Source organism: Colletotrichum costaricense (genome assembly GCF_030867565.1).
Source record: "Colletotrichum costaricense strain IMI 309622 chromosome Unknown Scaffold_19.1, whole genome shotgun sequence".
NCBI classification, from domain to species: domain Eukaryota; kingdom Fungi; phylum Ascomycota; class Sordariomycetes; order Glomerellales; family Glomerellaceae; genus Colletotrichum; species Colletotrichum costaricense.
In genome coordinates, this window is record NW_026848248.1 from 599059 (window position 1) to 626925 (window position 27867).

The 27867-nt window shown below is 54.7% G+C and overlaps 8 protein-coding genes across 8 annotated transcripts; 4 read left to right on the top strand and 4 right to left on the bottom strand.

The window, feature by feature from the left end:
- Positions 1-291: 291 nt before the first annotated feature.
- On the top strand, positions 292-2836 carry CCOS01_14048 (uncharacterized protein; the record flags this gene model as incomplete). The annotated part of the gene is made up of 5 exons (XM_060462192.1): positions 292-396; positions 476-1559; positions 1612-1793; positions 1851-2695; positions 2749-2836. The coding sequence occupies 5 exons, from the start codon at positions 292-294 to the stop codon at positions 2834-2836; spliced, it is 2304 nt and encodes a 767-aa protein (XP_060307288.1).
- A 438-nt stretch (positions 2837-3274) lies between these two features.
- Positions 3275-4195, bottom strand: CCOS01_14049 (aldo/keto reductase; the record flags this gene model as incomplete). The annotated part of the gene is made up of 1 exon (XM_060462193.1): positions 3275-4195. The coding sequence occupies one exon, from the start codon at positions 4193-4195 to the stop codon at positions 3275-3277; it is 921 nt and encodes a 306-aa protein (XP_060307289.1).
- Positions 4196-5779: 1584 nt separating this feature from the next.
- Positions 5780-7035, top strand: CCOS01_14050 (oxidoreductase; the record flags this gene model as incomplete). Its single annotated transcript, XM_060462194.1, has 2 exons — positions 5780-5834; positions 5903-7035. The coding sequence occupies 2 exons, from the start codon at positions 5780-5782 to the stop codon at positions 7033-7035; spliced, it is 1188 nt and encodes a 395-aa protein (XP_060307290.1).
- A 2976-nt stretch (positions 7036-10011) lies between these two features.
- Positions 10012-11055, top strand: CCOS01_14051 (tRNA (Uracil-5-)-methyltransferase TRM9; the record flags this gene model as incomplete). Its single annotated transcript, XM_060462195.1, has 1 exon — positions 10012-11055. One exon carries the CDS (start codon positions 10012-10014, stop codon positions 11053-11055), a length of 1044 nt encoding a protein of 347 aa, XP_060307291.1.
- Positions 11056-11998: 943 nt separating this feature from the next.
- Positions 11999-13316, bottom strand: CCOS01_14052 (MYB DNA-binding domain-containing protein; the record flags this gene model as incomplete). The annotated part of the gene is made up of 2 exons (XM_060462196.1): positions 11999-12704; positions 12790-13316. Coding segments are annotated over 2 exons (1233 nt in total), but the record flags the coding sequence as incomplete, so codon positions are not given.
- A 3182-nt stretch (positions 13317-16498) lies between these two features.
- On the bottom strand, positions 16499-16984 carry CCOS01_14053 (uncharacterized protein; the record flags this gene model as incomplete). The annotated part of the gene is made up of 2 exons (XM_060462197.1): positions 16499-16791; positions 16867-16984. The coding sequence occupies 2 exons, from the start codon at positions 16982-16984 to the stop codon at positions 16499-16501; spliced, it is 411 nt and encodes a 136-aa protein (XP_060307293.1).
- Positions 16985-22649: 5665 nt separating this feature from the next.
- CCOS01_14054 (CAP-Gly domain-containing protein) lies at positions 22650-23650 on the top strand (the record flags this gene model as incomplete). Its single annotated transcript, XM_060462198.1, has 2 exons — positions 22650-22883; positions 23162-23650. 2 exons carry the CDS (start codon positions 22650-22652, stop codon positions 23648-23650), a joined length of 723 nt encoding a protein of 240 aa, XP_060307294.1.
- Positions 23651-27216: 3566 nt separating this feature from the next.
- On the bottom strand, positions 27217-27666 carry CCOS01_14055 (uncharacterized protein; the record flags this gene model as incomplete). Its single annotated transcript, XM_060462199.1, has 1 exon — positions 27217-27666. A coding segment is annotated over one exon (450 nt), but the record flags the coding sequence as incomplete, so codon positions are not given.
- Between the last annotated feature and the right edge of the window lie 201 nt (positions 27667-27867).

Genomic DNA, 27867 nt, shown 5'->3' on the forward strand with positions numbered 1-27867 from the left:
GGATGCTGCAACTGCTGCTCTAATCGCCAAAGGACTATATCTTTAACCACCAACACCTCTACGCCTGAATAGTACTATAGCCGATGCTGAGCACTTCAAGCTGTCTGCGACAGGCGCATTCCTCGTGACGCGCATGGTGCGCAGCCACGTAGACTGACGACTTCACTTGCGCCCATTCCCGCCCGGGCCTCAATCAACCTAACAAACATTGTTTGTTTATCACTTTACAATTACTTCCTCAAGCGCATGACACGGCCTCGAGGTCACCCACACATAATTCGTTAATGAGACATGGCAGACGTTAAAGAGGAGAGAGATCGAGAGGGCCGCAGCGAGAAGAAGAGCTTCTGGGGCAGCATCTTTCGCAACAGGAGCCTGGCAAAGAAAGGGAGACTGGTTCGACAACCCAAACACTTTGCGCCGTGACAGACACACGCGCTGCATTTCATTACTTTTTGACTGACAAAAATTGCAGGAGAATCCAGAATCGCGCAGGGCGAGCGATGGAGATGTAGTCCCGCGGAGACGCAAGTCATTACCAGACATGCCAAAGGCCTCGAGAACAGTCGAGTCTCCCAACGGCCACCCAAATCTTCACCCAGACCACCCTCGTTCGCGCAGACGACCTAGAAGGCCTGATCCCGCAAGAGCCAAAGGAAAAGGTCGCGCGCATCCCAATGGCATCATCCTCGAGCAGGGACCACTAACAGAATGGCCGCCCTCCGGCATGTCAAGTCAAGAGGAGCTCACCCTTGGCCATGCCATGGAACTCGTCTCCCGCGGCGCCCCGGCCCACAAAGGCCACAAGCGTCCTGTACCCCATGCATCCGATCATTATTACGCCCTCTACACCACGTCCGCCGGCAACGATGCCGAAGAAACGGATGTTGTCAATTTGCACGACCACATGACCCAACTGATGACCCTTCGTATGCAGGGTGGCGGTTCAGCGATATATCCGTGGGAGTCCTTGGAACAGCCGAGCTTCGCCTACTTTTACGGTCAACAGCCCGGCACCATCACCTTGAACCAATGGGCTTGTCTGGCTAGCATCAAGCCTCCAACGATCGGTTTGAGAGACTCTGGCGCAACGGCACGAGAGGTCGGCTTGGATCGTATCTTTGAGCGTCTGAAGGAGCTGGAGGCGGGGTTGGAAGACGATGACGAAGAGTGGATGTACAAAAGCTTATATCGCCGCTTCCTCCGCGACCCCGACAAGATGATGAGCCCGCACAAGGGACTCGACAAGCAGATTACGGATCTGATCATGGTCTTGTCACGTCCGGACTGGATCGACTTTACGAACCCCAAGAATCAAGTTGTCACTCGCTTCATTTTCGACCCAAGCCACGGAAGCCAACAGCAGTATATCAAGTTTTGCCACCAACTCGTTCTCAGCATGGAACTTGATCTACGGATCAATTCGAGATTGCATGGGGAATGGGCCAAGGAGAAGCTACTGCCTCAATTACCGCCCACCATCCAGTGGGATCTTGCGCTCGCCAGACGCTGGCGGGAACATGTAAGGGTTGAGGGTTATGGGAAGTCGGTTGAAGATAGTAAGCTGTCTACGTGTGCCTATCTCTCTTGGCCAGATCTAACTTGCGACAGTCAACCTACGCTTCAGACTGAAGAAGCGCCAGATCAAGATGCTACGGCGCTTTGCTCAGATGATGAAGTGGCCAAACCTGAGCCAGACCCTTGATAAAATGAAGCAGAGGGACATGGACGCAACATTGGACATTATCAGCTCCGACGCGTTGGCATTCTTTAGCGGTCTTGTACTGCCAGGCGTAAGTTCCGCTCACTGACAACGAAGAGGTTCCTCGCGCACACGCTAACAAGCAAAGACAACGTTTCCATTCCTCATCATGAACACCCTCATCGACATTGACCCCGACAAGGCAACCGACTCCTTGGCCATGATGACGCACCTACATCCTCACTGTGGGTTTCAATATAGGAATAGTTACACCTACTGGACAGCTGCTTCGATTGTCGGAAAGGTCCTTGCCCCGACTTGTAGATCATTGGCAGGTTGGGTCGGGCCAGCCCGTCCGACCGCCGATCTTGGCCGATCGCAAATCGCCCGCGTGCGCTCTCGGCGTCCACGGCAGCGCATGACCCCCGAAGACGTACAGTCCATGAGCGAACGATCTGACCCTCTGGGTCCCCCGGCTGAGGTATTCCCGGTTAAGGAATACAAGCTCGTGGCTCCCGACGCAGACGACATTGTTGATACTGTCCGAATCGAGCTACTGAGCTTCAAGGCTGTCCCGGACCGTTTCCAGGAACCACCGCCAGCGCCGAAGGTTTTTGATGCGACGGTGCAATTCGCAGTGGATGGGGTGTCCTGGCCTATGCGCCTCACGTACGATGTGTCCTTTATCTCAGCCTGGCCGTGCTCAGGGGGTCCTCATCCACTGTTCTTCGACTACGTCTTCCAAACCGTCAAGGCCGATGAGATCATGAACATCAAGGATTGGGGTGGTCTGTATGGTCAGTCTCCAAGTGCTCGTAGTTCGAGGACAAGCTCGACAGCAGGCCCCCACACAGCAAGCAGCCAGGATCAAATCGACGAAGAGCAGGTGTTGGTAGTGGAGGCATTTGGGGTGAGGGACAACGAGGTCTTGGCACGGGCCTGGTGTTCACACTGGGGACTGAGTGCTGTGATTGCCGATATTCGCAAGACATGGTTAGTTTCTGGAGACCCTTTAGTTTTATGGAATCATTGCTAACATTGCCCAGTATGGCTTGTGCTATCCGCGAGGCATACGCGGCAACGTTAACGGTGGTGGTTTTGGTGGACGACCAGGAATACAATACGGACGACTAATGACATTGCATGGGGGCAGAGAGGTTTCTTTCCATAATGATGAGGTGGACAGGATACGATACGAGGATGAGGCTGCAGACGACGACGACAACACGATAGCCATATCGGCTCGTGCTTTTTCTTTATTAGGATTTTAGATACCACAGCGAGTCTTGTTTCTGCCAGGACGGTGTCCTGGATGAGGGTTGGGGATGGTCAAAATATCGAGAGAGGGGAATGAGACGGTGTTTTCTTGCAATAGAGCCATTTCAGGGCTCTGGCGAGAGAAGATTAGCAGCAGGACTGAGGAAATACCCAGGACGAGCTGCATTCTTGGGCGTTTCATGAATAGTTTCGCGGAGTCCCAAGACTTTTCTCCGCTCGAATAGACAAACCTACTGCTGGGTACTTCTCACCAACCCGGACTTAGTGATCGGTGTCTTCCCTCTTGAGTATGCCTCAAGATTCACCAAGCACAGCTTTCAACGCCGCCAAACTCTCCCTCCACATCTCAGCACCATCACCACCAGCCCAAGCCACCACCTTCTCCACGCCCTCAAGGTCCTCCCTCATCCTCACCTCGTTCGTAGTCCCATCCAACACACTGACACCCTCCAACCCAAGAACCAACCCATAAAACGCAATCTCGTCACTCACGCCCGCACCCTTTGCAACCTGCCTCACAAACGAACTCCTCACCAACCTCGGATTCGCCGTCAACGTCCAAAACGACTGAAAGTTAATTCCCCTCTCGCGGCAGAAGACGCGGACGGGGGTATTGTACCCTTCATCCGGGTTCAGGCGGTTCTGCACGACGACGGGCTTGATGCGGGCGTCCTCGTCGCAGAGGCGCTGGAGATCCGGCAGGTCGACGTTGGAGATGCCGAGGGTGCGGATGCGGGAGGGAACGTATGTTTCTAGGGCGCGCCAGGCGAGGAGGGTGTCTTTGTAGGAGGGGTAGGGGGCGTGGAGGAGGACGCAGTCTAGGTAGAACTCCTCGTCGCCTTCCGTCTTCTGCCCTTCTGGAGAGTCTGTAGGTGACGGCGCAAAGAGGTTGTTGTCGACGGCGAGGTTCTTGAGGGAGGAGGCGATGGACTTGTGGACTTGGTCTGGGATGGGTAGGTCTGATGGCGCGGGGGAGAATTTGGTCTGGATGTAGAGACCCGCGCGGGTGATGCCGTGAGTGGCCGGTGAGGGGCTCCGGGAGAGAAATTGGCGGAGGCCGACGCCGACGCCTTCTTCCGAGTAGTGGTGGGACGCGGCGGTGTCGAGGGCGCGGAACCCTGCGGCGAGGGCGGAGGCGACGAGGGGCGCGGTTTGGGATTTTTTCCAGGCTGTGCCGTAGATTAGGCGGGGGATTGGGGCGATTGTTTGTGGCATTCTGATGAGATGTTGTTGGTGTACAGGTAGAATGTATGCGTAGGGGTCAGTCAAGTGGTTCGCGGAGATAATAGGAAGTGTGTAAGTTCACCTTTGTTGAGGATGGTGAGGTGTTGAAGGAGGGGATGTTGGCGAGGGATTGTCGCAGAATGCATGCACAGATACCTAGGTGAGGTTGATCAGTTACCTTCGTAGTCAACCAGGAAGGGTCCAGAGCGGCATGTATCGTACGTGAGGCATAAACATCAATAGGCCTTCAGTGTGTTGGTCTAAGTCAATAACCACCGGCACCGGAATAATCAAGATCAAGAACAAAAGGGCCAAAAAACAAATTGAAGAAGGCGCTTGTGGGATTCGGGCGCACAAACTACAGCCCGGTAAATTTGACCTCAGGATTGGTTTACGAATAGCTTTGTCTTCTGGGCAAGTTCCTCTTTATTGCCGTTGAGAATTTCCGAAGTGAATTGGCATATAGACCATAGGAGGGGAGAACCTGAGGCTTCAGGGTCTGAATACTTCTGTATATTCCGAATGGCTTCACATCAGCACCTCAGTGTACAACCTTTGGAAGGTAGGTTAGGTACCTAAGGTAAGGTACCTAATCGTCTATGACGTCTTATCGCTGATAAGCAAACGAGGACTCCGCCGCGGGGTAACAATACGAACCCCGCCATCCCGTCGCCCGCCAAAATCACCACTCACCACACGAAGAGTTTCCCCCAGCTCCATCCATCTCCAAACTGGCCCAAAGAGGAAACTCTAGGAGTCGAAAAATTTGGTGGGGCCGTAAGGTCGAATCGGCTCACCTCAGGTACGAAGTTTACGTTACGATATCGGTATTGACTGACCCTAGATAGCTCTTTTGCGAGTCCATGTGTCATCGCGGAGTATCGGAGAAAAGGACCCATTCTCACACCAAACCCCAAAGTCAATTTACCCGGGGAATGGGGGGCGAGAAACGGGGACGGGAGCACGGAAATCAAATCGCGTCTTTGGTGACTCGTCTTGTTTGGCGGCTTATGCTAATGTTTTCGCTACTTACCATCAACATTGGAACACCGGGATGTGTTTGTAAACTCGGCTGGTGATATTCATGATTGTCTAACGAGCCAAGTACATTGGTTCTGGAGCTGGCTCGTCGGTGTCAAACTGCATGTTGCAGGAAATCAACCATTTGTGCAATCAGAAAACTTCATCAACCATGGAATTCCATATTCTAAGTGCTGGTGTGGTGTGGTGTTGCCCCTTTGGTTACGACTTGCATCGACGATTCGTCTGTTTGACAATGGGCCCCTGCCCTTCTTGCTATTCTCGTACCCCGCAGCAACTACCTCCGAGAATTTGGGGGTGGAGGGTCCGCTCCGCGTTGTAGGGATGGTCGCGCGGGATAGAAAAGGGAAAGGCAACCTCGCCGATTCGCACCTCGCTGACCCGTCTGCTCTTCCTCTTTCTTTTTCTCTCCAGTATAGATCGTCTCATATATACACAGGGATTCGATTCCCTTGCTCAGATCCTGACAATTCTTAGCAGCAGAACCTCAAGCCAAGAAACACACCCTTTGATCAATCACATCAACCTCTCAAAATGGCCCCTCACACTGTCAACTGGGGCATCATGGCCACAGGCTGGATCGCCGAGAGTATGCTTGCACCGATAGAACCGAGCACCTCCAACACCAAGCCGTAGCTGACCAAATCGTCTTGATAGCCTTCTGCAAGGACCTCCTAACCAACCCGGCCTCGCGCGAGGTGACCGACGTCGCCCACCGCATCGCCGCCGTCTCCTCCTCCCGCGACGCCGAAAAGGCTCGCGCCTTTGTCAAGAAGATTGACGCCCCCGCCGACACAACAGTCTACGGCTCCTACGCCGAGCTCGTCCGCGACCCGGCCGTCGACATCATCTACGTTGCCACCCCGCACTCCCACCACTTCCAAAACGCCATGCTCGCCCTCGACGCCGGCAAGAACGTCCTCTGCGAAAAGGCCCTGACCGTCACCGCCGAGCAGACCCGCGTCCTCGTCGAGACGGCCCGTGCCAAGAAGCTCTTCTTCATGGAGGCCGTCTGGACTCGCTACTTCCCCCTCAGCATCAAGATCCGCGAGCTCATCTCCTCGGGCGCCATCGGAAAGGTCTACCGCGCCACCTCGGACCTGTCCTTCAACAGCAACGCCGAAGATGCCTCCGGCAAGCTGTCCTTCCCCGACGCCCACCGCATGGTCAACCCCGAGCTCGCTGGCGGTGCCTTGCTAGACCTGGGCATCTACTCCCTGACATGGATCTTCCAGACGCTGTACCACCTGCAGCCCGAGGCCGAGGCCGACAAGGAGAGCCCCGAAGTTCTAGCCTCGGTGCAAAAGTACCCCGTCACAGGTGCTGACGAGTCCACCACCATGATTCTCAACTTCCCCAAGCACCAGATGACCGGCATCGCCACCACCTCGCTGCGCGTCGACACAGCACCCGACGGCCACAAGGGCGAGACGGCGCCCGCGATCCGCATCCAGGGCTCCAAGGGCGAGATTCAGGTTTCCCACCCGGCCTACAGGCCGACATCGTACAAGGTCGTCAAGAAGGGCGTCGAAGAGGTTGAGGTCGTCGACTGTCCCATCCCTAAGGATAAGGAGCGCGACTGGGGCCATGGCATGTTCTGGGAGGCTGATGAGTGTGCGCGATGCCTGCGCGATGGAAAGACGGAGAGCGCAACCTTGCCATTGTCGGAGTCTCTCGTTATCATGGAGACGATGGACAGCGTCATCAAGCAAGGTGATATCCAGTACCCTGAGCTCATCACCACCCACAACTTTGATGCCCAGAGCCCATTGAACCTGGGTAATGCTTGAGATGAAGGTGCGTTGCTTGAGAATACGGTGTTGTATAAGTCCGGTTGTACGGAAAGATACCTTAATAAAGAAATCTTGCATCGAATGCGTGGCCCCGCTTTCGGGAGGCCCGGGACAATGGGACCGCCAACCCGGCCCGGGGCGCCGTAGTTGAAGTCTAATAAAAATAAGCCTTTTGCTGGCCCACGATCGTCGTACGTCAGTGTCTCTCGATTTCTCTTGAAGCTACAGACGTGTGGCGCAAACCTAGTGACAGCAACGGCTCTACTTTCCACCCCACCACACACATTCCTTCTTTACCTCCCTGTTCAATCGTGAAGCAGGCACCAAAAAGTCAATGCCACGCAGGCGACGAACATGTCTCTAGCGGGCAAACATCATCATCAGGGACTCCACCTTGGATGGACGTGTCCATCAGACACAAGTGTGATCATCATCCCTCTTGTCACACACAATCTCCGATTCCCACACGTGGCCACGAGAGAAATTCTAGAGGCTGGAAATAATCGCCGCAAGGCACCAGCCACACATTGAGATACGCTCAAAGTAAAAATGATAACAAGAGATGCAACGAAGTAGTCTTGCTCGAACGGTCGCTAACAGAAAGGCAGGAGAACTAGGTATGTGCTACAGCAACGCCCCCCTCTCTTTTGCTCTTGACCCTTGAATGTGTCTTTCCCTGCCGGATCGGAGATTAAAATCCTCAAGGGACACAGGGGCCCCGAGCGGTACCACCTGAGTCTGACATCACCAACACTGACCTTATGAAAAGGGGCCGATGGGCAAAAAAGCCTCCAACGCCGCACGGGAAGAGGTTCGCACGTAAGGCATTATATACAGTGTAACCAAAGCAAGCAGAGACCCGTGGGGCGCATACTATCCAGCCAACATCCGCGGTTTTGTTCTTCTGGCCTTTCTCAAGCGCATTTGGGAGCTCCTCCCAGAATGGGGAACATAATGCCTTGTTGGAAGACTAGAAATAGCAATTCCTGTCGAACTCGTCCTTCGCAGGCAATCCGAGCCGAAGGGGAAGGCTCAAAATCCCTGACGACAATCACGCGAGAAATCACTCGAGGATGAATCCCCATCCGTTCGTACCGAGTCTTTGGAAAATTCCAAATGCGTTTGAAGCCCCGGTCTGGAATGTAACTGTCTCGCCATTTTCATACGGATACCTCCCTGGCAAATTTGTTTGCTCCCCTCTGCCGAGGAGTTTAGCACCTCTGTATCCATACACTCCCCTACTCTACCTCACCCTCCTGTTCCTTACTTTGTAATGCTATTACGGGCAACAAACACCATGGATCGAACGTGATCGATTCGCACGTTGTGGATGTAACATAAACCATCTACGAACGACAGGAATTTGGTTTCAGGGACTTTCCCGTTCGTTTCGAAAGTAGTTCGTGAGCAGCGGCTTGTACGCAGTACTCACCCGGAGTAGACCGATCCGGGACAAGGCCCCCCTCCCATTTGCAATCCCGGGGTTCGAGTTCAACGCTTAATTCCGTGCCGCGCCGCAGCCTGCAGGTACCCATGGCCGTAATTTTCCTGAGAAAGGAACATGAAGACATTAACATTTCACTGCATACTCGAGTCTCGCACAATAGCTTTATCTCGATTTTTTGTCCTTGTTGTAAAATTTCCTCGATGGAAAGCTGCATGGTGTACCCGAAGTAGCAGTATAACTATGTCTTATTTATGCCGGTCAACCATGGTCAGTCCCATGGGTGTTCATGCAATTGCAGCCTGCAGCCTAAACACGATCCGTCCACAATGACGGTGGCCCACCCACCATCCGTTTTCTGCGGCCCAGTCGGCGGCCGCGGCCGCAGGAGTGGTCATCGGGGGAGTTGAGGTTACGGTGCCTGCATTCGGTAAGGACCAAGATCAGGCAGTCCTTAATCCTCCTGGAATCCTTGTCGGCTCAGCTATCTCTATTTGAATGTGGAAGAGATGACCGGCCAGCAACGGCCCCGGTTCTGTGTTCCACCAGACCGGAGCTACCGGACTCGGTGTGCGCCGAGCCGGAGCGGGCCCCCGCCTCACTCTTTCCCGAAAGATATTCCCCCTGAATTTGGTCCCCACACGCCCACGAAAGTGACGAAAAGAAGCAAAAAACTAAAAGAGCTTCTGCACACCGACTCACCGATTTGAGAAAATCAGTGGAGCGCACACCGACGGACGCCACACGTAAAATGCAAACGCTCAGACAGCATTTCCTCCCGCCCCGCTCATTGTCACAAATCGTCATCTTCCCGTCGGTGGCTCACCAATTCCCAACGTCCCTTTTTCGTTTACCTTTGTTCTGTCGTAGCCACACACCCTTTACACCCGCGTTACCTACAGATACCATCAGACGCCTCCCAGTATCTGCAGGGCACGAGCCTCATCCGACAATCCATCCCTCCAATCCCCAGTTTCCTTTCCTGCAGTGGCTGGTGTGACTGATTCCACCACACACGCGCGCGCCGCCCATCACAAAAAGCCGCAAGCGCAACGGGAACACACAGACAATATCCGGCCAGAACACACAAAAAGGAAAAGAAGGCTGCGCTCTGTCTTGGCGCGCGAACGCGCTTTAGCGGGCGCTATCTTTAACTCGGGACATCCCAAAACCTTAACGGGACCGTAGACCAGGGCCCTGGTTACCGACTTTTCTCCCCCTCTTCCGAAGGGAGTCTTCTCCCAACACCCCTTGCACACACTCTCTCTTTCCCCCCGCCTCGCACTCGCAACAACACCCCCTGATCGACCGAAACTCCCTCCTCTGTTTGCTTCGTACGGATATAGCAGGACCAAAGGCAAGGGGGTGAGAAGTGCCGTTCGTGCAGGGCTTGATTAGATTACTAGGGTCCCGAAGCTCCAGGAAAGGAAATAAGCTGTCCTATGGTGTGAAGACTGGAAGCCAACGCGCCACACGTATACACGCACACATTCTCTCTCTCTCACACACCCCTTCCGGCACCACCAGCCATGACCGCCTCATCCGGCCCCCAACCCGGCCCCGGCCACCCGGCCGTGCCCGCCGATCCCCGGTCACCGGTCCCTCCCTCCGCCTCAACATCCAGCAACACCGTCACCACCACCACCGGCGCACCACAAGAGACCTCAAAGGACGCAGCACCGACTACCCCGCCCCCAGCAGAAGACGAAGACAACGACGCCGCCGCCGCCTACGAATCCCGCCACGTCCACACGGTCTACGAGGCCATCGCCCCGCACTTCTCCTCGACGCGCTACAAGCCCTGGCCCCTCGTCGCCTCCTTCCTGCTCTCCCTCCCGCCCGGCTCCGTCGGCCTCGACGCGGGCTGCGGCAACGGCAAGTACATCGGCGTCAACCCGGACCTCTTCATCGTCGCCTCGGACCGGAGCGCGAACCTCGTCTCGCTGGCGAGGAGGTACCAGCCGCCGCACTTTGACGCCGCTGCCGGGCCCAAGAAGAAGAACAAGGGCGGCAACAAGAAGGTCACAGCTGACTCCGAAGCACCTGCGACACCGGCACCGGCACCGGCGCCGGCACCACCACCAAAGAACCAGGTCCTCGTAGCGGACTCCCTAGCCCTCCCCTACCGCACCTCCGCCTTCGACTTCGCAATCTCCATCGCCGTAATCCACCACATGTCCACCCGTGAACGCCGCCGCGCCGCCGTAGCGGCCCTCCTCTCCGCCGTGCGCCCCGGCACTGCTGCAGAACAAGGGGGCAAAGCCCTCGTCATGGTCTGGGCCCTGGAGCAAGGCAACAGCCGGCGCGGGTGGGACGCCGGCGCCGCGCAGGATCAGCTCGTGTCGTGGGTGACAAAGGGGAAGAAGGAGAAGCCCGAGGGTAGGGGGCAAGAGAAAGAGCAGGAGAAGGAGAAAGCCGCCGCCGAACCCGCCAAGGACGAGACGTTCCAGAGGTATTACCACCTCTACCGCGAGGGCGAGCTTGAGGAGGACGTCGTGGAGGTCGGGGGCAGGGTGCTCGAGAGCGGTTATGAGAGGGATAACTGGTGGGCCATCTTTTGCCGGGACTCATGAGATGGGACCTAGACAGACGCTTAAGGGAAGCAAGGAGATGAAAGATGGACAGAGGTAACATGTCTCTCAGCGACAACAATACAGAGGCAAGACAAGAAAGTGATCTAGAGACCTTGAAATTCTATCATGAGCATAATCCATCTCTTCGTCAAGTGACGTGTTTCGTTTACTCTCCGCCGCTTCCACTACGTTCGGTCTCTCTTTCTTCCTCTTTCTCTCCCTCCCGTCTCTCTCGCACAACCGTCCGGAACAATACATACAGAAGAAACCAGCACACGCTCATAACATACTCTTCACTCTTCCCGTCCCACCTCTCTTGGAAAACACCTTTGCATACCCAACGACAACAACAACATCCTCGTGAATTTTTTTTGTGGCCATGAAATGATGAATCCGATCCGATGCCCCTGTCCGTCCCTCCCTCCCCTAACCTGCCGGGTACCGTAAAAACCCAACGGCAAAAGGAAAAAAAATAGTGTTTTTGTTTTCCCTTTCTTCGCAACACCGCCGGCTGAAAAATGACCACCAAAGGGCAAGTCTGGAGAGGAGTATGAGGGAGAGAAAAGAAAGAAGGAAAAAAAAAGTTAAAAGTTAAATGACACGAAGAAGACGACGTGGCCGTGAGGGGATCCGTTGCCCGACACGAGGGAAGCTTTTTCAAAAGAGATAGCGTCAACCTCGAGTGATAAACGATGTTATGTGTCTGAGAAGTTAGAAAAATGAGACAAAATCTTGCTCCAATCCCGATGCAACATGCTGTTCCCGTGCCGTGTGTCGTGCCCTCCGCACACGTTGGACGAAAAAAACAATCCTCGGAGGTTTCCCATGCTCTCATGAAAAATCAAGAGGGGGGAGCCGATTCGTGTCGTTCCCCCTCAGAAAGAATTTTGTTCCCAACTCCAAAGTTCGCCGCGCCATCACCGCTTTCACCCTGCCCTCGCAATCATGCCACACGTCGCCGATCCATCTCCTCCTGACGGGGGTCCATGTGCCGTCGTCGGCTCGTTTCCCTTGATCCCATCATCTCTGTGCCCGGGCTGGCTCGTCGCTTCGCACCGGCTTGTTCGTGAGGCGGTGGGTAGTGGAGGGCTGGAAGCAGCGGTCCCGGGCTAGCTCTCGCGCTGGGCACGGGGCTTGCCGTAGGTATACCGCCCATCGCGTATGCTGGAGTGCTATATGGGCTGACACCGGTAGTCAGTTCGGCAACTCCCGGAAGCATGCCTCCGCCTCGGCCTGGCGGAAGTCCCTGAATCGGTGCTAAACCGGGGCCGCCTGGCCCCATACCCGCCATCTCATTCGGATCCGGCCCCATCAGCGGCCTGCCAGGAACGCTCTCCCGTCGGGCGGCGATGACTCGTCCACCGGGAATCGGGGATATACCAGGCGGCGGTGGTCGGCTGTATCGGGGGGAAGGCCCGCCAATGTCCCGAGGTAGGCTAGGCTGGGACTGGGTGTGCATGTGCCCCCGAGAAGGAGAGTGCCGGTGGCCACCGCCAGGCTGGTCGACGTTGACCGCGGTCAAAGAAAAGGGCACCACACCGGCCCGTCGAGCCATGTCCGCTTCGCCAAGCTGCCAGTGCATGGCCTCTGCGGCTCGCCAAGGAACGGCCATCTCCTCCGCAACTTTTGCCCACATCTCCGGCTTGAACCTAATTTAACACGTCAGTTTTCTTCTCCTCAAGACGGACAAAGCGAATCGAGGGTGATTTCGATGCTCCTGTGATCAAATCATACCTCTCGTACAACCGTGCAAGCTTGTTCTTGCGCTCCTCGTCCCACTCGCTCCGCCTCTCGAGGTAGTTCTGGTAGTGAAGTCGACAACTGATGGCGCTTCTTCCCGGCAGACGTTTCGAGATGTCCTCCCACTTCATTCCGCTCCCCCGAAGTTCGATGATCAAAGCATCTTCCTCCGGCGACCACTTGCTCTGCTTCTTGGCCGGAGACTCCGCTACGTGCGGTGGCATGGCACGCTTGCCGCTCACAGCCAGGCCCGGTGCTACGGGAGGCGGGCCATACGGAGGTAGCCCGCTGACAGGCGCTGTGGCCGCCGTGGTTGCGGTTGCGGACGGGTCTGACGATGATCGGGTATGCTGAGGCGGAGCGGTGGAGGACTCATCTGAGTCGGGAGCCTTCAGGAGAGACGCGATATCCACGGTGACGGTTTGGCCGCCTAAGTAGGTTGGATACGGTCTTGTGTCATGGGCGCGATAGACGCGCGCCAGCTTTTCGGTTTGCTCGACACCACCCAAGAAGGGCAGTTTCTGGAACACTTGGAAAGCTCAAGGTCGGTGAAATTTCCCGACCAGATTCGAAATGGGGACGGTTGTTCGGTGCTCGTTCAAGGTTCTCTTCGCTTCGAGGGTAATGTAAAGTTCAAGGCAGTGTGTCTACTCTTTGGGAATTACGGCAGAGGTGGGTTAGAGCAGGATCACGGGTTGAGAGCGGTGGAGATCGGTGACGCTGGCCCCGTTGCTGGAAGTGGTGAAGGCAACAAAGTTCTCTGATTCTGCCGTGGCTTAACAATGGATGATGTCGATCGTGAGGTTGGTAAGAGGAAAAGGCGTTCCGTTTAATCCTGGTGAATAGGCAAAAGGGGGGGGAGAAAGATCTGAAAAGGGAAAAGGGACCTGGTTTTAGATCAAGATGGCGGCGTAGCTGGCAGTTTTGAGGAAGTCATCAACATGATTGGGCCAGTTAGAGAAGCCGGCAACCAATGATCGGAAATTGAGCTCGCTCGGTGTCGACGCAGGCAGGCGGGCGGGCGGGCGGACAGCAAAAAGAGGGCGGCGGCGTAAGTATACGTTGGTCAAACTAGGCTGCTAGAAGTCTTCATTAGAAAGCGAAGCTTTACCAGAGTCATCGTTCTCCTACGGAAAGTCGGTAGAGGCCAAGAAAACAAGGTACAAGCCGGTCTACGTCGGGAACTTGCGGTGATGCAGTTTGTGAATGGAAGAGAAAAGAATTAAAATGGACCGAGAAAGTGGTAGTTTGAGGGACGGTGATGGGTTGAAGAGGTGGAGGACGAAGTGGGGGACGGAAGCCGGGGTCTGATTAACAAAGTGACAGGCTCAAAAGACTCTTAAACTGACGAGAGAAAAGTCATCGAAGAAGAAACGAGAAGAGAGTGAGTGAGAGCAAGGGAGGGGTGTGTATAAGGACGGGCGTAGGAGGAGACAAGTTGAGACCCAGGACGACAGTGACGAGCCTAGCAGCAGCATCAGCGAACATGGAGAGAAAGAGAGGCAGAGAGAGAGAGAGTGTGTGTGAGAAAGCCACCGCGGCTGTGGAGAAGGAAGAGACGACGAGAAAGACGAGCTTTGGGTACGGATGGGAAGTGTGTGTGTGTGTGTGTGTGCGCGTGTGAGGAGGGTGTGTGAGGATGTGTGTGTTTGGCAAGGGCATAGGCTGGTTAGCTTTTGCAGAACAACACCAGCGCGAGCAGCAGCAGCGACCGGCAGCGAGCAGTGAACGTAGTAATAGGGCAGAAGTTATATGTCAAGCTCGCATATAGGTAGGGAATGACCAGTGGCAGATGATGGGATCTTGTTGGTGCCGTCCGTCCCTTGCCTGGGCCAGTCCGCCTATTGCCCTGCCCTCATTGAAGAATGCGATGCGGTAGAGGTTGTCGAATAAGGCTCATGAAGGGCTACTTTCACCCAGGCATAGTTTGGGAACCGACATGGGTGGGCGCATGTTTGAAAGACACACGCCCCCCTTCCCGCAGCGCGCTCACAGACACCAGGTGGCTGCCATGCTTTCTTTTCAAGACACACCCCTCTGCAACATACCCTGTCTAGCGTCTGGCCTGGGGCTGGTGTTCTCCCGTATGTTGACACCCTAGATTGCAGCTCCAGTCATGAGGGGTCGTTGTGGTAATAACCAGAGCAAAAGATAGGAGGAGGGAAAAAAAAAAAGAGACACAGAGAGAGAAAGAATACAATGGAATACCAGGTACTGGGTCGAATGTCCGCTACCAAGCTAGGTGCTAAAATGGCATGGCCACGAATTCATGCATGATGCTTCTCTGGTACTTGGGTAGAGCAGGTCATGGGCAACCCGTGGTACGTCTGGATCAGCGCGTTTAATGCGGTGTCAAAGCCAGAGTCAATGGAGCAAGCTGGATGACAGCTTCTCCCAAGAGCGGGATCCAAGAAACGCTGGTCATAAGGATTGCTTGGATAAGGGTTGGTTCGTGTCCGTGTATGATGACCACACCTGGTCACAGCTCCCTCCCAGACTCGTAGAGCATCGGTTCGACTTGGAGGCTGGTGGGAATCTGGTTGAAGAGGGCGGGAAATTCGAGAGGGCGTCAAGTGTGCATGGCCCATAATCCTAGGGTCCCCGACAGAGTGAGCGTGTGTTTAGGGCAAGACAAGCGTGGAGAGGGCGGAATGTGGTGGGCAGCAGTTTGTCACGAAACCGCATACGGGTGCTGTGGACCCCATGTTTGAAACCTGCGGTTGCTGATGCAATGAAGAGTCGAGGGGACTTCGCACATGCGCATGCTGGTGGGTTGTAATAGATGGGCTCCCGCTTCATGGGATCCTCTTCGTGCCGGCTGACGCTCCTAGGCAGACAGCTGGCGAAGAGAGATGTTGTTAATGGGGGAAGGCCTCGCAAACCGCTACTTATGACAGACATTTCGGAGGCAGCGGTTAGCCTCGTAGAGTTGACCCCATGGTTGGTTAGGCCCCCGACTCCGGCACGCGTAGAAGTCAAACGCGAAACTATGACGGCGCGCATAGTTGAGCAACGAGCAGGCGAGAAACTAAGAGGCGTCTGGAGGATCGGAGACTGGAAAACCGGCGGAGGAACCCATCTATCTGATGGGAGGGATGGGTCGGCCGAAGAGGGACAACGAGGGTTCCGATGCTTGGCCGGGCACACTTGAAGGAACTGCTCTCAACTGTGGCTTACCCTGGTCCCGTCTCCTCTGATTTGGGGAGGGGGGACAGCCTCCACCTTTGCCTGTGCGCATCTCCGAGTTGCTGAACTTGTGCTTATGCTGTTCGCCGATCCTAACGGGTTCAACGGGGGTCTGTGAGAGCAAGCAAACGCAGGCTGCATGCGTGTCTTGTACTGTCTTGGGCGGCTCCCTTCCGCGGCTAGTGCTAGTGCAATTGACAAGTCGATGGCGCGGATCGGTTTGACGAGCTGAGCAATCTGAAAATAAAGAGCCGGCAGTATAGCGCAGTACTGTGCTCTGCATCTGGCAGCGGCAACGGCAACGGCAGCGGGAGAACAAGAGCGAAGAAGAGGTGCAGTAAGCCTGATGTCTGTGCGGTCGACACAATGGATGTAAGATGAGGCTTGTCTCGACGAGGCCGGACAGCCAACGGCGGCCGTGACAATGCGCCACTGCCGAACGAGTCGTCGAGGGCGGTTGACTATCCGCAGATGGGCTGGGGCTGGGTTGTGCTGAGAAACATTTGATCAATGCCCTTCATGCCCGGCTACCAATGTCCCATGGCCATATCCATGAGGGCGAGCCAGGAACAGCCTTTACAAAGTCTGTCTTGTCTAGTGTTGGGAATGCCTCCCTTTCCGTCTGGTCAAGTGGTGCTTTGCCTTGCCTTGCCTTGCCTCGCTGGTTCTGTTGCTGGTGCTGATGCTGGTGGTGCTCGGCTTGGCCCTTGCCTTGGTCTGATGATGAACTGGCGGTCAGATATGCAGCGCAGCCCAGCGTGCAGTGTCCGTCCAGCAAAGCCTTCCAGGACCAGGGCGGTAATGTTTTCACTGCAGGCGGACAGGCCAAGTATGAGCTTGTGGCCTGGCTGCATCAGTTGCCATGAACCATGATCGCCATGCAACTTGGGGCATGCTTGCTCGCTGCTTTGCTGGCTAGCGGCTTTCGAGCAGCCCTCTTTTGGTCGTCGCAGTCGTATCCTTGACCATCATTGTGTGCCGTGGTGGTTGTAGTAATAGTCATAGTAGTGGTGGTAGTTCTCTTGTTTTTTTTTTGTCTTGCCGCTCCAGCGCCATCGGTGTTGTCCACCCTCCACGGCAATGAGGCGACCACGACGTCGTCGTTAGCGTCAAGTCAAGCCACACATGGCTTGGTTGGGCTGTTCATAGCTTGTCTGCTGCCTTCCAGGGGTCTCGGGAGTCCGGTGTTGTAGCTGGACCAGTGTCCACGGCATCGGTGCCTGACATGACGACGGGGCGGTGCATAAAGGAGCAACTAATGGCCAGCAGAGAAGGCAAAGAAGTAAACATTGACTCCGTTCGGGGACATTAGGTTGCGTACGAGAAGAGATGGCGCTGTTGTACAGAGATTGATTGTGTATTCTTGGGAAGAAACGTGGAGCAAATCGGAACGGCGTCCAACATGTAGACTGCTGTGCGTGCGTTCACAATGGGGAGACGCAAGGTTAGTAGCCCTTGGATGACGGAAAGCATTGAGACTGAGATTGAGGTACCGTACCAAAAGTAAGTTGCTGACGTCGGGACAAAGTACACAAGGCAATCTACCTTAGGCCTGAGGTGCGAATTTCTCGCTCTCCTTCCCTCTTTCCGATCTTCTATCGAGTTGTTCCTTTTCTCATTCGTCCTTCTTTCCCTATTCGAACTAACACGACGGGATAAGGCAAGGCAAGGTAGCTACTCTCGATTCGCTGCCTGCCGTACGGCCAAACCTGCTTAGGGTACCTGGGAGAGTTGGCCGGCTTGTAACCTTAACTTACTCGCCCTTACTGTTTTCTCTAGTCTCCGAGGTACCCATATACATCATCGGTACGTACCTGGGATATGATATGTTTCTTGCTTCTATGCAGGGCACCGAGGTAGCCACTGTGCTAGACAATACTCCGTACGCATAGAGCTCTGGATGCTCCTTTTCTCATTTCGCATTTCGCAACCCTTGGGCCGCAGTTCTTTGCTTCTTCCGGGCGTTCCATTGCTGACGACGGCCTGGCAAGGCAATTGCGCTAGGGGAATTTCTTTGCAACCTTAGTCTAGCCTTGGGACGAGGTTCGGTACGAGACTGGCAAAGGGCCGTCCGTGCAATGGACACCCCAAGTTCCAACGTGGGGAGGCATTTACACTACCTCACCTTAGTCCCCGACGCGCAACGAGCAACTCCCGTCAGCGCCCTAATGTCTTTTTTCTTCCAAGTGCGGTCTGCCGATACCACCTGCCCAGGTCAGGTACAAAGTTTGACTAACTTGGGGCTTTTCAGCGCTGTATATCCGTCCCCGTCTATGCTTCACGCAATCTGGCCAACTAACCTTAGATTCGGGAGGTCACAGTCCAAAACTTACACGCTAACCTTGGCTACCCAGGTTAGGACTTAGTCTCGTGCCCAAAGTAGATTGCTGGCACCCAATATGCCCGAAAAATAGTCAAAAAAGTGCTTGAATACGTGTCGGTCAGCTGGCAATTGGGTGTGGAGGGCTGCCCTGAGGATGATTCGGGCTGCCCTTTCATCCTAAGGTAGTCTAACATAGCAGACACCAGCACCGTCGCCAACTATCAATGTACCAGGGCACACCGTCTAGAAGCCATTCTTTACGTAGCACAACGAACCAACAGAACTGCTCACCGCCGCCAACATCTGGCATTGTAGTTTGTATGTTCTTGACTCGGGTGCGATAGCGCACCTTGCCCTTTCTCAGCAGCAACATTGCGGTCTTCGCAGCTTGCGGTGAGCAAGTCCAAGGAGACCGATCGATATCACTGACGTTGGATTGCCCTTACCCTCCGCTGTGGTCCTTAGGTATCGTTCGGTAGATGACATACATGCGGCTGGTGACTTAGTGTGCAGACCGGGGGCCTCGGCCAGCTAGATAGTTCCGCGCCCAGATTCCTCCATCAAGGACCAGGGCTCTACATGGCAAGCGAAACAAGGGAACCATGGAAATTGATGATAACCAAACCCTTCCGCATAGGGAAAAGGATAAGTGGTGAGAATGGCCCGACACCCGCTCGGCATGTTTGTCATGTCGTTGTCCGAACGCCAACAGCAACAGGGGAAGAAAACGGTACTGTTTTACGCACGTGTCATCGTCTGTTGCTGCGTTTGCTCACTAAACAATGTAACCGAACCCGACATCGTAGAGAAGGGCAGCAGAGGTCAACAACTCGCGCGCCACAACGCTATTGTATATCTGTCTGATCAACGATGGCTTGCGGCGCTTATTAATTGAATTATGATGGCTGCTCTGTCGGCCGTACGCGCGTGCTGCGTGAATGTTGCACAGCCGTCGTCGCCGTCGTCGTCCTTTCACGACTAAGCAAGTCAAGTGAGCTGAAGCTCATGTACGTCGATTCCCGCCCTGGTGGCACTGAGACTCGAGAGCCTATTAAATGGCCCTCGACGTAATTAGTAGCCGCCCACCAGCCTACCAGGCACCTTTTGGCTGGGGTTGCATTCCATCCCGGGGCTGACGTCCAAAAGGGATACTATCATTGGACTTTAATTGGGAAACACTCTTGCTGCCCCCCTTTCAAAAAATTCTCATTCGTTTGCTGGCCTTGCATCGTGGCTTTGCTTAGCAGGAGGTCGTCTCGAGGGGGAACCCAGCCTTGCGGGTTCTCATCCCATCACAAAAGGCGAGACATGCTACAGATACCTGGCACGGCAGGCACATCGTACTCCCTAGCCCCCATGGTGGCCCGGCAATAGATTGGAAACAAGGGCAAGGGTAGTAACGGGCGAGGGGACTTCCATCTTCGTAGTCGGTACGTCTTCCGGACTCCTTAGCAGAGCGTGATATAGCCAGAGGTGTTGCGCTGGCTATGCGCCTGTGGAGATCCCTGTCCCGGAGCTGCCTTTCTGGTTGCTCCCGCACCATGACTGATACCGACGTCATGAAGCGATCTGCGAAGAGGAACAGATGGATGAGCATATTCCTCACAACAGGTGGACGGGTAGCCCATTGTCCAGCGTTGGGTTGTGAATGTTTGGTGAAGCTCAGGCTATCCTGGGGCAGAAAAGCTGCTCTCGTGATATGTGCACTCCTTCGTCCCTACCATCCTTCGCCTAGATGTTGTCGTTGGGCTTGCGGTCAGAACGAAGTTACTCAATGTTTCCTTGTCTTCTTGCAGTAGATGATTCCTACCGCCTCGAAAAGGATTCGACCTGAGCACCAAATTGTCGGTGACACAAACAAAACCCAACGTGGCGGTGAACGGCAACCAGCATTGCAGAACCGGATCTTTCTTAGGCATAGCGGCAGCCCACTGGCGGATCGGGTAGCAAGGATAGATCTAGCGCGTAGTGGAGGTGGTTTGTCCGTCAAACGCTCAACATCGTCCTTGGCCAGCGGCTGTTAATGCCGTCAGACTTCGGCTGTCCAGCTCCTAGAAAATGATGGCGATGACAAGCGGGACGAAAAAATCGACTTGGCGTGCTTTTAATCCGTCGTTCCTTCTTCCTGGCAATGGTTATCAATAGTCTCATTGAGAGTAATAAAACGTGATGATAATGATGATTGCAATGCAGTCTTGTCGAGTTCGGACGCGGAAAATTGATTTGCGACCAGGGCGCATAGACATGAAAAACGAATCTTGCCTTCGCCAGGGAGGTCAAGGATTGTTCTCGAAAAGAAAGCGCTTTGTGTGTGTGTGTCAATGGGGTTGTCCATCCCGAGTCGAAGGCTCTCTGCCGCAGCTTGTCATCGGCTGTGTGCGAGCAAGTGTCCCATGCCCGCTCCGACTAACCAGATTGAACCTGAGATGGTTGTGTGTATGTGCGCGGGCAGGTGTGTGTGGGTTATCATGATTCTGCAACGAACATGATTATGGATGTTTCATCTTATCCGTTTGCGTTGTCCCTCACCAGTGGTCAGATCCTCACGGTGCTGGTGGCCCTGCACGCACCCTGGAGCTCGCTGTTGTGTCTGCGTACGCAAGAGAGATGGCGAGAGGCTTCTTCTGCATTGTCTTCGAAGGGTTGATGGAGGTGATGCCTCTTCCCGGTCCTACACACCATGACTTGGCATCTTCTGAGCAGTCGTAGGTACACCAGATCCGTTTGTCAGGCCACAATGACTACTGTGAAGCAAGTGCTGATAAGTAACCCTGGGTAGAATTGGGTCGCGGGCTAGACCGGAGCGGACCAGACGAGACGGAGCTTTGCATGCGCGAAATCTGGCGTTTGACTGCATCGATGCCGCTGTTGCCATGCTGTGCTTCCCGACCAAACGGTTCCCGTAATTGAGGAGTGCAAACGGCGACTCGCCAATCATGATCAATGGCATTGTTCCCACCGGCCGAAGGTTAAACTTGTCTGAAGCGGTCTCGGACGGCTGCACCTGATTTTGTGTGACAATGTCACGAAGCAAGATTCTTATTTCTGCGTCAAGGTTCAGCTTTGACTGAAGACCCGGGTTGGCATGTCTCTTGGATATGTCGTATCGTGGATGTCCCCGACCTGGTGTCCGGGTTGGAACTGCTGCCATGTTTGGTACGAAGCCGCCAGTCAGGCTTGCCCAGGGATGCCTAACGACGGCTGGTGATGTACATTGAAAGACTGGGAATCCTGTTTCTGGTTCTGGCCTTGCTGTTCTCATGTGGCGGTGAGCGAACAGAGGTTGGGCGAGGATGAGGACGAGGCGGTGGTCGAATGAGGGGGAAACACCGACAAGAAAGGATGTGGCGGATGGGTTGACAAGTCATCAACTCAGTTGAAGAAGAAGGAGAGAAGCCCATTCGTAAGGTATGTACCTACAGTTGATGCTTCCCTTTCCCTTGGTTCGTTCGATTGGGAGGGATTGGGGGCGGGAGCTTGACTGCTTGAGTACGACTGGAAGTACTTCGTACAGTACCTCTCGCAGTACTCCGTACCTCTTGGAGCAATTGCCCAGCGGTAAGGTACCTAGGGACGGGCACCGCAGATGGAACAAGAACGAGGAGGGGGAGGAGGAGGGGCAGACGGGTTACACCAAGGTACGTATCGTTTGTGGCTGGAGCCTGCCTTCCTTAGCTGGCACGGCTGGCTGGTGGGTTTGAGCCTTTGAGGGAAGGTTGAGACTGGACGCCAATGCCGTCAGGCGCTAGTCTCACACCCCCTCCGTTACCCACTTCCTGGTAAGTGAGGCTTGAACCGCCTCCACGTTCGCTCTTGATCGGATTTCACCCACTGATCCTCATTTTCAGTCCAGGCACACACGACGGTTGAACTTCTCTTGACCGCACCTTGGTTCTTGGAGCCTGACACTGACCGAAGGAGGAAAAAAACACATTTGCAACCTCAATCAACGTCACCGGGCAATCTACCGACGCACTACTCTATCGTCTACGCCCGTTCACCCCGCTGCTACCCCAATACTCAGCAGCCCAAGAGCCACTGGGTCGTGCATCTGACTTGCATCTAACGGGTTCGTTCCCATCCAGCCCTATTGTGCAGCCCCCTCCTCGGCCCAGAGGAAATTGCCCGGTTGGTACCTAATCTGTTCGGTTCCAGAACCCTGCCGTCATCGTCCCTTTCGCGGCTCGTCAACGTCTTCCGACCAAAACTCCCTCGCCTACCTTACCTCCGCAGAACTCCAGATACGCAACAAGCTCGACGAGGCCCCACGTGTTCCTCGTAGTCTAGCCCTGATTTCTTTCCATTCGTTCCATTCGGCCCCAGAAGCCAGCCCAAGTTGCCCGCCATGGCCGATGTTCCTCTGCATGTCATTTCGGAAAACTCCTCGTCAGAGCGCCGCATCACCCCATCATGGACCATCAGCCAGCTGAGGTCCAAGCTGGAACCCATTACCGGTATCCCGCCCTCGTCCCAGAGAATCAGCCTCAAAACAGCCTCGGCCACGGTTCCGATTGAAGCATCCGATGAGGACAGCGCCTACTTGACAGCTTTTCCCCTGGCACCCTACGCCGAGCTGCATGTAAGTAGCCCCCTTATTCGTCTCAACATGCCACCCAGCTCGTTGTCTAGGTCGACTTCCGAGCATGCTTCTCCTTTCCATGACCACAATGCCACCGTCGGATCTATGAGGGTGATCTGTAGTCATTGTCACGGAGGTAACCGAGATTAACTACCTGCCTCCGGCAGTAGCATGGCTTGTGAGCCTCGTTGTCGGGACTTACAGCTTACTGCCTCCTTAGGCAACCGGCCAGCCATGCTCGTAACTAGGTGAATCATTACTGATCGTTCTACATTTAGGTGGCTGACACTCGGCCGGCGGGAGCTCGCCCGAATTTTACCGATACTTCGGGAGTTGAGAAGTATGTTATGCCAGAGGAGGAGTACGCCAAAAAGTCCGATTCTGTGCTGGCCTGGAAGAAGGCTCAGAAGCTTGGTCGCTTCGACCCCGACGCGCCAAGCCACGAGCAGGCCAAGATTGATGCTTTACAGCAAGAAATCGAGCAAAAGGGCATTCAAGTCGGTAAACGATGCCGTGTGGGCGGAGAAGATTCTCGGAGAGGAACTGTCCGGTATGTTGGTGATGTCAAGGAAATCCCTGGCGGTCTGGGTCCTTGGATCGGAGTTCATCTTGATGAACCCGTTGGTAAGAACGACGGCAGCATTGCCGGAACGCGGTATTGGGGCGAGGAATCGACTCTGAAGCATGGAGTCTTTGTGAGGCCCGAGCGGGTTGAGGTTGGCAACTGGCCAGTCCTGGACGACCTGGAAGACATGGAAGAGATCTGAGAGAAGCGAAGCGCCATCTCGGCGCCATCTTTACCGCGCTTTGGAGTTCTTGTCCAAGGCCCATTCAGATGGTCGCGTGGCTACTTGCAGACAAACCCCGTTTCTTCTGTGCAGCAGTCCCCAGCCAAAGTCCGGATATGCAAATGGGACGAACTCGCGCGTCAAGGTTCCATGAGTGGTTGGTGGAGATGGGCCCACGTTCTTTCGACGGAGAGCTGAGGTCTTGGACTGATCAGCAAAGTCGCCAGTTGGGGGGTCGATGCAGTAATAGGAAGTTTCGATGCTTTTTCCTCTTTCGAGTAGAATGCCCTGTGTGCGAAACCGGTGGTTCGACAGTGTCGTCGAGGACCAGACCCAATCTGTATCATCAATATCGGACGGTGTCCAAGTCCATCGCATTTCTCGACACCTCGTTGCTTTCTCCTACTTTCGGCACATCTTCAGATGAACTGGCCTTGGGGTTGAGTTCGTTTCCTGTCTTTGAGAATCCGAACCGGGCCTGCTACAACCATCGACTGGCATCTTCCACGGGAAGGAAGTCTCTGACTCGGACCCGGCGGCATGAGAACGCCTAGTTTCTGTGACCGGCTGCTTCCCGAGCCAGGTCTTTGCGCACAATGCTTTTGACCGTAGTCTCAGCGTCGGAAACCAGATGGCTTCTGAACGCCATCCAGATCAGGGCCAACGTTCATTTTGGTCGGATGACTTTAAACGGCCTCGCGACCAAGTTCATGAGCTGTTTTGCCAGCGATTGTTGCAGAACTTTCCGCGGAACAGGCTGAAGCAGTAGTAAAGTACTGGTGTCAGGATCACCGATTCCATCACGGAGTATTGTCGAAGACTCTTTCAGCGACCAAACGCCATCGACACATTGTAGACCTCCGGCTGGCTATAAGGTCAGAGTTTTCCCTGGGACATGCATAAGATATCACGATACCGTTTTGTGTCAATGATTTCATCACGCATGGTCCGCTCCGGCGACGTGACTCGATCTTGACGACAGGGTGAGGTCTCGTTCTCGGTGCCTGATCTTCTGACAATGGAATAAAGGTTAAGAGTCTACAAGGAAAAAAGGAACAGGAGGGTTTGTGGGGTGTAGGACAAAAGATGCAGTAAGTTTGCAGTCAGGAATGGCATGAACGAGGACAGGAATCCTATCCAGCGTTTGTCAGGGAATACCGAGTCTCGCTAACTTTGGATAGGTTTTGGAAAGCGTGAATCAGGTGTCTGCCGACCCCGTGCTGAGTCTTGAGGCTCCTGGCGGATAGGGCAGATGATGATCTGGGGAAGCACCGTCGATGCTAGCCAGTAGTCATGGATCCGGGATAGACAGGTTTCTCGGACACGACAGGTGTTTGAGCCGGAAATACAACTACTATATACCTGGCATGTGTTTCTACCCAATGCACGACGAGTGTGGCTGCTAGATGACAAGCGATCCTTCCCTTTATCCATCGATTTCTCAACCCCAGCTCTGACTGATGGCATTGCACAGATTGCTAGAAAACTTCATCTTTTATATGAATGCTGCGAGATTGTATGGTAACACAATGTTCCTACACGCTTCAAGCAGCACTGAGGCATCTTGCATGCCGTGAAAACCTCTACTGTGTACGATGCCTTCCAACAAGCTGCGTCTCACGTGAAGCCGGCTGCGGCCTGCCACAAGAGTGAAGATTCAGAAATAGAGGTACGAGATTTGGCAGAAACGAGCACGAGTATTTCTGCCGCATGGATGGCAAAGAGACGAGTTTAGCATCTGAGACTGAACGACGGTCGATCCCTAATGCAAAGGTGCAGGGAAGGTTCCGAAGGAGCCGAATGGGAGGGCGGGCGAACCACAAACAATGTTTGCATTGGCGTGGCGTTCGTCAAGCTGGCCAGATGGGGGTCCAGTAAAAAGTATCAGACAAGCGCGAGATCAATGCATATAATGCAATGCCAAACGTTATGTTGAGGAGAGTTGGGACAAAGGCCGCATCCCTACTCCGGATCGTCCAGAGTTGTTCATCCATGGATATGACGAAGGGAAGCTTGAAGTTTGACGTCGGAGGTGTGTGCCGGGCGGTAGTTTACGAAGGAGGAAAAAAGGCAGACGGGAAAGGACCGGGGGTCCGGGTGGATGAGGAGGGTTTGCGGCCTTGCAAAAGTGTCGTGGGCGGGCTGCTACGGGGGTCAGCCTGGGACGGACAGCCGAGTACGGGGCTTCGGCCTTGGAACGGAGTGCGAAACTGAGAGAGAAAAGATTCAGACGTCGATTTCATCTGCACTGTGGTTTTTGATCAGGTGGATTGCTCGTGACGCGACGGCGAGCAGCCGCGATTGCGCGCCTTCAGTCAAGGCGAGGCTTCACAAACAGAAGCGGAAGCGGAAGCTGCCCATGTGAGAATGGGCTCGTCATACCAGACGGAGCCGGCTCGTCAGCCGGACACGGCATTATCCTAAACCTCCGAATATTTACCTTGGCGAAGCAGACCAAACGAATACAGCGTCAGCTTCCGAGAACGTATCCGGGCTCCTCGGGAGGTTTTCTTCTGAAGTGTATTCGGAGGAAGATGCGGAACGCAGTGGCTCTCACCTGAGCACATGTTGGCGAACAAGGTTGGGCGAGGAAAAGGTTCAGCAAAAGTATGTGGCAGGAAAGAGAACACCACGTGGAATTGCGGAGGAGAAAGGTCAGCGGGTAGACCGAGGGCTACTTATCCCCAGAGAGTGGACTGAAGAGCCAAACGCTATGCAAGAAGTTGGTATCCGAACTGACCGGAGATCAAGTCGCTTCTTGAAGCAGAGCCCTCCCTGGCGAGGGACAACGAGGCAGGGTTCATTATACAGGGGGCATGATCTAGGGCATGGACCTAGCCATGGGAACTCTTTCTCTCGCTTGAGGCTCTTTTTGCAATCTGTACGGGACGTCGTTGTCAGAGGTTAAGGGGGTTCGCGGTACATAGTGGTTTACGTGCTGGTCCTTGACTATAACCTGCCGGACTACCGAATTGGCGAGACGTCAAAAAGACTCAAGGAGTACAGGTACGGATAGATTGCCCATGGTTCAGGCCGATCTGTCTAGACCGGCTGAGATGGGCGCCAATGCCAATCTACCGCGCGACAGGGCTGATGCCGATCCCCGAATGTGGGCTGTCAATGGCGACAAAGATGGAGCTGCGGTTGTCTGGAGTTGATGGGAGTGTGGTCTGAGACTCTGCGGTACTTGGATGAGTAGAGATGGTTTGCGAGTGCTTTGCCGCGGTACGCTCAAGTGAATCGATATCAGGCGAGGGGATATTGGCGGTCCGATACGCGGAATAATTAGGATCTGAGATGAGTTTAGGTAACGAACTACCTACGTGAGGGCTTGCGAAGAAGACTACTGGTTAAAACTAGACAATGCAGAAGACAACGGTGGTGAAGTGTAAAGTACGCCTAAAGACGACAATCGGAGGGGAAAATGAAGGGCAGCGCATAGATGAGACAACCGGGCGTGCGATGGGCGATATAGCATTGAGCTCTATCGGTTTGAGTTGCGCTCAAACGGGGCTCGCCGTCTCAGTGTGGTCGGAGGTTTTTCGTTAGGCTAAGGGGGGGGGGGGGGGGGGGGGGAAAAGTTTTGGGACGGGGGGGTTTTTTCCCCCCTTTTCCCCCCTTCCCGAAACCTTTGGCCCCTTTGTGGTGGGGGGGGGGGGGGGGGGCGGGGGGGGGGGGGGGGGGGGGGGGGGGGGAGCGCGTAAAGTCTTGGGACAGAGTGGTTGTCTGCCCCCTGTTACCCGCTTACCGAAACCATTGAGCCTCTTGCTGGATGAGTCTGGCTCGGCTGGCCGGGAGAGAGGGTAAGAGAGAGAGAACAGAACGGAACGGGACAGAGAAGAGAAGAGAGAGGAGGCTGTCCGGAGTATTGGCGAGGCACGGGACGGTCGGGATGCAGGGATCCCGAGGACCAGATTTGCGGTTGATATGGGAGTTTTGCGGGGGAAGAATGGAAGAAGTCGTGAAAGGGGCGCGGCTGTCTGTGTGGTTACAGATTCCCCATGGGACGTTCACGCATTTTGCATCACATTAGCTTCCTTTTCTTGCTCCCTAATTCCCCGTCCCGACTACCTACCACGGAACCAATTGTGTTGATTCTCGTCATCCCGTCCGTCGCCCGCATCCCGAAAGAAAAGGGGGCTATTCCAGGCCTTTTTTATGTATACGGCAGATTTTGGATCAGGATAGGAAACGGA